Genomic DNA, 11,148 nt, shown 5'->3' with positions numbered 1-11,148 from the left:
GAGAGAGAGAGAGAGAGAGAGAGAGAGAGAGAGAGAGAGAGAGAGAAAAGGAGGGGTGCATTAAGGGCTTTTTTTTCCATTTCAGGGGTGGGAAGCAGGGGGGAAATGGAACGTTTTCCTCATCTAAAGCCTAGTGAACTAGTCACTTTCCATTATGTCAAACAGGGAAAGATGATTCTGTTCTAAGCATCCCACACCAACATAAAAGCCACTGTTTACAGCAAGCAGATATTATTCATGAAAGCAGATATTTCCTGAAGGCAAAAAACAGGTGCTGTCAGAGCATCTGTCAGGAGTCTCTGCAGTCTGGATTTTGTACAGTAAACCTAATAACACATTTTTATTTCTTTTGCTGAAAGCACTATAAACAACAGGTATGTTTAAAAAAATCCACTCGAAGAGAAAATCAGATTTAATTCATAAATAAGTACCATAGATTGAATTTTGCTGGTTTTCTCGAGCTCTATACAGCTTTATTTACTTAGAGTCACATAAAGGTAGATGGAAAATAATTTCTGTTCTGGGGTGGATTCTGGCAGGAGGCCAGATGGTATGGATGGGAGCAGGGTTGAACTCAAAGTACCCTGCTTTCTTTCAAGTGACGCCATTCTGTGCTTCCAATGACTATCTGTAAATGGCACTGCCAACCAGACAACATTTATAGAATATCCAATATATGCGAAGCACTGTGCCAAGTTTTAAAAAAAGAACTTGGGCAATAATAATGTTAATAACAATAATAACAATAACAATAATGGTATGTATGTTACAGCTTAAGGCTTCCAAAGTGTCTGAAAGAGGTCCAACTGCTCCATTTTACAGGTGAGGAAACAGGTTCAGGTTAAGCATATTAAGTGACTTAGAGAGATAAACAGAGATAAGATAAAGATAGAGATGTGGCATTTAGGAAGCATCCAACACTGGCTAAGCCCTGAGGATTCAGATATAAGCCAAAAAGACAGTCTGGTTTTCAAAGAATTCACACTTTAATTGGGGTAGGGGGAGAACAAATTCACAAATAGATGACAGATTCAAACCCAGGTCCTACCTGACCACAGTACTTCTCCAGAGTAATTGGGGAAACAAAGCATAAGGCATAAAGTTAATGAATCCTGCAGGGAATCATTTGTTTGACAATGAGGTGGAGCAATGGAAAGAGTGTGAATCCTGCCTCAGACACAGCCTACATAACTATGGGCAAATCACTTACCTCTCTGAGCCTCAGTTTCCTTATCTGTAAAATAAGGATAACAACAGTGCCCCCTTACACAGTTTGCTGTGAGGACTAAATGAGAGAATATGTAAAGCACTTTGCCAATCTTAAAGTACTCTATCAATGTTAGCCACTATTATTAAAATTAACAAATAGAAAATGAGTCCTTTGAGACTTCTTATACAGGCACCAGACTACTGAGACATTCTATGGAGTGGTATATGGAGTGATGCACAATACCTGAAAAGGTATAAGGGATTTGGTCATGCAGTGAGCAGCCTGCAAGGTACAAAGAAAAAGCCAATGAGTGTGGAAGGCTGCCCCTAGGGGCTCCTATTATACCATGATAACTTAGCTGCCCAGGTCAGGGGATAAACATGGCACTTTTTACATGGGAAACAACACTTCAGGAAGGAGGATTCACGTAGGAGAGCAGCACCAGGGTCAGGGTATCACTGAAAACTCTCCAAGATGCACCAAATTAAAGGTGATTAGGGGTAGGCAAAATCAAGCATCTTAAAGGTCTACTCACATCCATAAAAAATGAACAAAAACGACCCCCCCCAAAAGAAAATGAGAAATGCTGAAGGGCCCTGGAAAGCAGACACTGATACAGGCAGACTGATGCACTACTGTGGGGCTGTGAGGAAAGCATTTTGGAACCAAGACGCAAAACTCGCTAAACTATATAATATATATGTAATCTTTGAAACAGAAATGCCACTCTTAGTCCTCTACCCTAAAGGGAAAGAGGAAATGGACCCCGATGTACCAAAGTCTCTGTTACGCATCTTTTCATGGTGGCAGAGAACTGGAAACTGAGGGGGGGCCCACCAATTGAGGGAATGGCCAAACCAATTATGGCATATGAATGGAATGGAATACTGGTATCCTCTAAGAAATGACAAAAGGAACTATTTCAGAGAAACCTGAGAAAACTTGTAAGAAGAGATGCAGTGAAGTGGGCAGAATCAGGAGAACAATTTGCGCAAGAGGAACAATTTTGAAAGACTGAAGAACTCTGATCAATGCAATGGCCAAGCACCAGAGCAGAGGACTGAACACACAAGCTACCACTGGACAACACCTGCTGGACAGAGGTGATGGATTCAGGGCACAGAATTAAGACGTTCATTTTTGGACACGGCCAATTCAGGAATTTGTTTTCCTTGACTCTGTACATTTGTTACAGAAGTAAATTGGGGGTGTCAAATGAGAGGAAAAGCAAATAAATACTTACTGATTAAAAGAAAGAAAAACCTTCTGAGTCTTTCCCTTATTTTTGGAGTATGTTAGTGCTAGGTCTTTTGGCCATGGCAGGGGAGGGAAGGAATGAAGATGGGGGTCTATGTATGCAAGGAAAAGGAGGAGTTAGGCATACTTCCACAATATACCAGCATTAAGATTTCCCTCTCAGTCCATTCCTTTTATACAAATGAAAAGATAAAATAAAATTTTATTTAATTTTTAAGATTTTCTCTAGTTCTTTCAAATGCGCTTTAAATGTAAGGCACTAGAGATGCCCAAAGAACTAATGTTAGTCCCATGAATTCTACAGTTACTGCTTATCCAAAGTTAAGTTCTTTATCTTTTTTCTTTATTAACCAGCTTCCATACTATAAAGAAGACAGTAAGCCTGCCATTAGGCATAATATAGTAAAGGTTGGGTTTCCCAGAACCTCATTAGGCCCTATCCTGCATCCAGAAGGAACAAATCACCCTAACTTTGGGGAGTGGTTTAACTAAAACCCACAAATGTGTAGGAAAAACAGCTAAATGATAGGTCAAGTGAGAGAACAAATCTTTCTTTTAGGTTCTTCCCTCTCCTTTACTCCCCACATACAATAGTTACCAGGTCTTGCCATTCCTCTCTAGGTCTGTCTCAGAATCCTCGGCTTTATTCAGTCCCTCATTGACCTGTCACTTCCTGCATAATCTATCCTGATCTTTATAAGTTATCAATAAACTAACTGAGAATCTCTTCTCAAATTATTTTGGATTAACTCTCTGCGAGCATGCTCTATCCCTTCAGTAGAATCTAAGCTCCCTGAGGGCAGAGACTAGTCTTTACCTTGTCTTTTCATGATCAAAACTCTCTTTCATCTAGTAAATAGGTCTTCAATAGTTAGTATTTGCATAGCTTTTCAAGATGCACAAAATGCTTTACAATTATATTATTTCTTCCTCTTTTTACAGATGAGGAAAGTAAGATCATCAGAGGTCAAGTGACTTAGCTAGGACCACACAGCTAAGAGTCTAAAGGTGACTCTGAACTCAAGTTTTCTTGATTGTAGGTCCAGTGCTCTCATCACTGTAGCAACTCAGCTGTCTCTGAGCTGTGATTAAATGCTAACTACTAAAGTGTCTTCTGTGTAGTAAGAAGGTCCTTCATGAATGCTAGCTGAGTTAATGAGATCTCCTGACATAATTTGGAGGACGGTCCTTGTTGGCATTGCTCATCTCATCATCCATCCCCTCAACATGAAGTGATTTCATGGATGCAGGAAACTCCCAGGTCTCTGCAGTCTCTCTCAATTAACTGACTTGCTCAGGATCATACAATCAATATGTGAGAAGCAGGACACATTCAGCTAATGACTAACTTTGAAATTCTATGCTTGAATTGGTAGAACGTTCCCCCAATAAACAATTGTTTATTTTAAAAAAAAAATGTAGAAAGTTGAAGGAAGTATGTCAAAAGTAGAGGTAGCTTTAATGCCCTTTGGAACTAAACTTTAAAATAGGAGAATTCCTTGGAAAGGAAGGAGTTTAAAGCAATCACTACTTAGCAAAAATTGACTGACAGTTCTTTGAAGGACAAATATTGAAGATGAGCCTTAAATCCTCTGGCCACATAATGAGAAGACAGGACTCGCTGGAGAAGACCCTGATGTTGGGAAAGATTAAGAGCAAAAGGAAAAGGAGATGGCAGAGGATGAGATGGATAGATAATATCATGAAAGCAACGAACACGAGACTTTGGGAGACAGTGGAGGACAGAAGGGTCTGCTGTATTATGTATGGCCCATCATGAAGAGTCAGACAAGACAATAGTGAACAACAAATGTTTAAAGCACAGCGTCAGACAAAAGGAAGACAGCGAGTTTGGACAAGACAACAGCCTTGTCTTCATGGCTCTTACAATCAACAAGTAGGAATGTAAGGGCTAAGATATATACACACATATACATGTAAGTGTACTAATAATGTATCTTGTATAGATGGTATCATAGGATTTAGAGCTAGAATTTATTAATTTTACAAATAAGGAGACTGAGTCCTAGAGAGAGGTGAAGGGATTTCTCTACATACAGCACTATCAGATTTCCTAAATACTAAACGAGAAGTCTTTAGAGCAGCTATGACCGTCAGAAAATCAGGATGGAGAGAATGTCAAATTGTAGCCAGAAGCATGAACCATTAAACAGCTAAATTCATCAGTAACAGGGAACACATTTCAGCTCCTACCAAAAAAGGCACTTCTGACTCTGAGCAGAGAGAAAAACTACTTATAAGTAAAAATGACGGAACCCTCAAAAGATGCTTTAACTTACTGGCGAATTTCGAACTGCAAAGCTCTGAATTTATTATTTAGAAAAAATTTTTGTTTCTTCTGTGTCTATTTAATTACCCTACTATCCATGGCTGGACTGAATTCATATGCTTAAAAAGTGAGGGTCTTTTCATGAGGATTCAGATGAAGATCTACAAATCTAACAGGTCTAGACTAAAAATCAGAATATAATAAAACCTGGAGTCACCAAACACCAACTGACTGGCACTCACAAAAAAAGAAAATTTTCTTTCAGAGCCAGTAGAAAGTAGTAACAAAAAAGAGCGCAAACTTGAGAGGCCAGGAAATCTGAATTTGAATATTGCCTCTGATTATGTGTGTGTGCATTTGTGTATTTTTAATATGTAATCTGCAAGTAAATATATATATATACATACATATATATGTATATATATGTGTGTGTTTTTAAATACACACACACACACATACAGTCTGTGTGACCCTGGGGTAGGTCATGTACCTTCTCAGTTCTCTAGAAATCTAAGACTAAGACTGAGAGAGAGATGTTCAAATTACAAAGGAAATTTCCTCGCTAACAAGATTCCTATATTAATGAAATCCCAGTTATTATCTCTATTCTTGTGCTAGGACTTTTAGAGAGAAAGAGGAATTCACAAGAAGATAACCATGTTAAAAAGCTTACTCATTAAGTTGTAAAATTCAACTATAAAATACTGGGTAATCATAAAACACATCCTAATGATAAACACTGAATTCAAATCATCAAGCAAAACTAAAGCCTACTGATTATAACGTATTAAGGCAAGAAGACCCAGAATCCAGTCTGGGCTTACTGATTCTGAGGTTAGGTACTATGCTGTATCAATGTGAAAGACTAAAAAACAAGTTAATTGTTGGTATATGTAGAAATTAAGTCATCTAGAACAAGCTAATGACTGAATGTTACTATTAAGTGAGAATCCTAATAACTACGGAAATAGGGCAAACATATTAGCTCTGGTCACTTCAGAAATGGGGCAGGCATAAAGGACACAATCAGATTGTCATTGAGTTAAAAAAAAAATAGCTTCTTGGTACCTTGATTGTTTCTGTTGGTACTCCTGGATCTGGAACTTTATCCAAATAGGTGGTCAAGTCTTGATCAACATGTTCGAAGACTAGCGTGAGCTTGGTTTCTCTGTCTGTCCGTGAGACTGTGCACACATCAAACAACCTAAACAGAAAGAGAATGTAAGTAGGTAGAAATAGATAAAGAAGGAGCCTGTGCCTCTCATACACAGCTCTCAATTTTATTATGTAAAAAGGGAGGAAAAAAACCCCAAACATTTAAAACAAGGTCCTTCCTAAGAGTTGGTCTAAGGCAACTAATGCAAATTGTGTTGAGTATCATTACAAAGGCATGTGTACTTTGTCAGAAGTTAGAAAGGAGGACAAAAAATGCTCTCACTAATATTTGGAGAAATGCAAATAAAAATAGTGCTGAGATTTTGCCTCTCATCTATCAGCAAAGAGAGAGAGAGAGAAAGAGAGAGAGAGAGAGAGAGAGAGAGAGAGAGAGAGAGAGAAAGAGAGAGAGAGAGAGAGAGAAGAGAAAGAGAGAGAGGAGAGAAGAAGAGAGAGAGAGAAGAGAAAGAGAGAGAGGAGAGAAGAAGAGAGAGAGAGAGAGAGAAGAGAAAGAGAGAGAGGAGAGAAGGAGAGAGGAAGAGAGAGAGAGACAAAGAGAGAAAGTCAGAGAGAGAGGCAAACAGACAGAGATAGACAGAGAGAGAGGGAGAAGGAGCTTATGTAATGGAAGATAACAAATGTTTCAAGAGTTGTGGGAAGAGATGCACGGATAGCAGTGCTGTGAAGTAGTCCTGGCCATTCTGGAAAGCAATTTAATTATTCTTCCAAAGTCACTGGACTAGTGAATCAAAGGAAAAGCACATTTAAGTGACTGGAGGTAGAATTCAGAATATAAATATATACAATCCCAGGTCTCCACCTGTGCCTAGGTAGCACAGTGGATAGTGTGCCAGGTCTAAAGTCAGGAAGACTCATCTTCCTGAATACCTGAAAAAGATAAAAGAAAGGGAGAAAAGAAGCCATATATACAAAAATAGTTACAGCATCTCTTTTTTGGCATTGGTTAAGAATTAGACACTGAGGGGATGCCCATCAATGGTCAGATGGCTGAGCGAGTTATGGTATATGACTATGATGGAATACTATTGTGCTGTAAGAGATGAAGGGGATGGTTTCAGGGAAACCTGAAAATATTTATATGAATTGATGTGGACTGATATGAGTGGGACTAAGAGAACAATTTAAACAATAATAACAATATTATAAAGAACTATAATTTTGAAACTTAGTAACTGCAGCCAATACAACAATCCACTGTGGTTCCTGAGGACTCATGAAGAAATATGCTATTGCCCTCCTGATAGGAGAGGTGAGAGACTCAAGAGTACAAATTGAGACATTTTTTTTGGAAGTAAATGTAGCTAATTCAGGAATTTGTTTTGCTTGACTATACATGTTTGTTACAAGAGTTTTGTCTTTCTTGCTTTCTCAAGGGGAGAGAGATTAGGTAAATTGTATTGACTAAAAAAATATAAACAAAAATTTAAAAAAGAATGTAAATGCCTTGAGGTTAGGGAATTTCTGTTGTATTTATATTCCCAGAGCTTATCATGCTGCTTGGTGCATATCAAGTATTTAATAAATATTTTTTAGTCTATCATTTAATAAATAGATGAAAAACAATCTAAAAGCATAGAAGGTTCAGAAACTGAATGCCAAAATGAGGTATACCTTAAATGTATTTTGTGCCATGAATACAAACAAAATGGAAGCAAGTGGAGGCAAAGATTTAGAATTCACAAGTGACAGTGTGATAGTTAGCAACTGGGGTAGCGTCCGCTGAGCAAGAGAATTTTATACCTAAAAAAGGGAATTGTATACTGGGTAAAATATGCATCTTTAACTTCTGCATGAAGCTTTTCCTGATTCCTCTCAATTGCTAGTTTCTTCCAACTACTATGTATTTAGACCCTTGGTCTGTACTTGTATTTATTCACTTTACATATACTCATTACTTCCTCCATTAGAAAGTCAGCTACTATTAAGTAGGGGTTCCTTCATCCTTTTTATATGTATCCTCAGTGCCTGGAACATGGTTTATGTTGTTCAGTCATATCTGACTCTTTGGGACACCATTTGAAATTTTACTGGCAAAAAGACTAGAGGGTTTGCCATTTTCTTCTCCAGCTCATTTGACAGAAGAGGAAACTGAGGCAAACAGGGTTAATTGACTTGCTCAGGGACCCAAAGCTATTAAGTGTCCAAGACTAGATTTGAAGTCTGGTCCTCCTAACTAGGAGCTATGTGGGGCAGTAGATAGAGTCCTTGGCTTGGAATTGGAAAGACTCATCTGCCTGAGTGCAAATCCAGCTTTAGGTACTTACTAGCTGTGTGATTCTGGGAGAGTCACTTAATCATATTTGCCTCATTTTCCTCATCTGTAAAATGATCTGGGGAAGGCAATGGCAAACCATTCTAATATCTCTGCCAAGAGAATTCCAAAATGGGGTAACAGAGAGTTGGATGCAACTGAAATGACCAAACAACAACTTTCTCACTCCAGGCCCCAGAACTTTATCCATTGCACCCCCTGGCTATCCTTGGAACTTGGTAGGAGCCTAACACATACTTTGAAGAGACATACTTTTAACCTGGGGGGAACATGATGATACAACATACTTCTATTCTCAAATTACAGATGAAGAGTTGAAAGGGACCTTAGAGGTCCCCTATAGATCATCCCCTTAGTTTTATAAAGAAGGAACCCAAGCTCCAGGGAGGGAAAATAACTTGCCTTAAGTTCAGAGAGCTAGTAATTAGCAAAGCCAGGATTCAAAGTCCATTTAGTAGCTGGTTTTGCCCTTTAGAATGTACGCTTGGGAAAAGAAAGGAAAGTGATACAAAAAGAAAATAACACCTTAAAAAAAAAAAGGAATTGACCAAACAGTAAAAGAGACTCAAAAATCCACTGAAGGGATGAATTCTTTAAAATGAAGAATTCACCAAATGGAAAAAAGGCACAAAAATCTAATGAAGACAAGAACTCCTCAAAAAGTAGAATTGGACAAATGGAAAAGGAGGTTCAATAGTTCACTGAAGAAGATAGATTCTAAAAGTTTGAATTGGGCAAGTGAAAGTTAATAACTTCATGAGACATCAAGAAATAATAAATTCAAAAGAATGAAAAAATAAAAGCGATTATGAAATACGACACTGGAAAAATAACCAGAAAATAGATCCAAAATAGATAATTTTAAAATTATCGGACTACCCGAAAGCCATGATCAAAAACCAACTAAACAAACCTAGACATCATCTTACAAGAAATTATTTAAAAAAAGCTGCCTTAATATTCTTGAACAAGAGGGCAAAATAGAAATTGAAAGAAACCACTAATCACATCCTGAAAGGAATACTCCCCAGAATAATATTACTGTCAAGATCCAGACCTTTCAGACCAAGGAGAAAATACTGCAAGCAGCTAAATGTCATGGAGCCACAGTTAGAATTTAGCAGCTTCTACATTAAAGAACTTGGAGGGCTGGAAATATGATATTCCAAGAAGCAAAGGTGCTAGGATTATAACCAAAATTCACCTACCAGTAAAACTGAGAATAGCCTATCAAGTGAAAAAATGGTCATTTAATAAAAAAGATTTCGAAGTAATTCTGATGAAGAGACCAGACCCAAACAGAAAATTTGAGATTCAAACATGAGACTCAAGAGAAGCATAAAAAGATCAATAGGAAAGAGAAAACTTAAGGGATTCAATAAGATCAAACTATTTACACAGCTATATGAAAAGATAATACTTATAACTAAGGAATTTTATCATTAGTAGGGTAGTTTGAAAGAATATACATTAACAGAGGGAGTAGGAATAAGTTGACTATATGGACATGATATTCTCCCCTCCAAAAGATCAAGGGGTTAAAAAAAGGTTTGTACTGAGAGAAGAGGGAAGGAAGAAGTAGAGAGAGATAAATTATCTTACCTGAAGAGGAATGAAAAAGCTATTAAAATGGACGGGAAGATGAGGTGATGATGTGCAGTGCTTAAATTTTATTTTCAATGGAACTGGCTCAGGGAGGGAAGAATATCCATACTCAGTGTGGTATAGAAATCTAGCTTACCCTATAGGGAAGTAGGAGAGGAATACGAAAAGGGAAGGGTGCTAAAAGAAGGGAGGGTGGTTTGGGGGAGATAGTGGTTGTTAGAAGCAAACATCTGTGAGGAAAGAGAATGAAAGAAGAGAAAAAAGAGCATGAACAAAAGGGGAAAATGTGATGAGGAGAACGAATAGTTAGTATGAGATGTAAAATGATTTTGATATTATATTAAAAAGGTGTTCAGATGATATGACGGTCTACTTAAAAAATCCTACAGAATCAACTAAGAAGCTGGTAGAAATAATCAACAACTTTAGCAAAGTTGCAGGATACAAAATAAATGCACATAAATCATCAGCATTTCTATATATTTCCAACACATCACAGCAGCAAGAGGTAGAAAGAGAAACACCATTTAAAATCACCCTAGACAATATAAAATACTTAGGAATCTATCTACCAAAACAAACACAGCAATTATACGAAAACAACTACAAAACACTTTCCAAACAAGTAAAACTGGATCTAAACAATTGGAAAACCATTAATTGCTCATGGGTAGGATGAGCTAACATAATAAAAATGACCATTCTACCCAAATTAATTTACCTATGATGCTAACATCATACCTATCAAACTACCAAAAAACTTCTATATTGAATTAGGAAAAACTATAACAAATTTCATTTGGAATAACAAAAGATCAAGAATATTAAGGGAAATAATGAAAAAAAAATGTGAAGGAAGGGGGCCTAGCAGTACCAGATATTAAACTATACTATAAAGCAGCAGTCATCAAAACAATATGGTTCTGGCTGGCTAAGAGACAGAAGGGAGGATCAGTGGAATAGACTTGGGGTTAATGACATCAGCAAAACAGTGTATGATAAACCCAAAGAGCCCAACTTTTGGGACATGAATCCACTATTTGACAAAAACTACTGGGAAATTTGGAAAACAATATGGGAAAGATTAGGTTTAGATCAACATCTCATACCCTACACCAAGATAAATTCAGAATGGGTGAATGACTTGAATATAAAGAGGGAAACTATAAAAAAGTTAAGTGAACACAGAATAGTATACTTGTCAGATCTCTGGGAAAGGAAAGATTTTAAAACCAAGCAAGAGTTACAAAAAATTACAAAATGTAAATTAAATGGTTTTGATTATATTAAGCTAAAAAGCTTTTGTACAAACAAAAACAATGTAGTCAAAATCAGAAG

The 11,148-nt window shown here is 37.2% G+C and overlaps 1 protein-coding gene across 1 annotated transcript in view; it reads right to left on the bottom strand.

Moving 5' to 3' along the window:
* Positions 1-11,148, bottom strand: part of CDK6 (cyclin dependent kinase 6) — a 1,314,442-nt gene that overhangs the window by 207,441 nt on the left and 1,095,853 nt on the right. The window contains exon 2 of the mRNA XM_044678762.1: positions 5,826-5,961. Within this exon, the coding sequence (XP_044534697.1) occupies positions 5,826-5,961 (136 nt within the window). The remainder of the gene's footprint in view (positions 1-5,825; positions 5,962-11,148) is intronic.

This window comes from Gracilinanus agilis, chromosome 5 (assembly GCF_016433145.1).
Source record: "Gracilinanus agilis isolate LMUSP501 chromosome 5, AgileGrace, whole genome shotgun sequence".
NCBI lineage: Eukaryota > Metazoa > Chordata > Mammalia > Didelphimorphia > Didelphidae > Gracilinanus > Gracilinanus agilis.
Note: the sequence above shows the minus strand (reverse complement) of the source record. Positions and strands in the feature narration are given on the sequence as shown.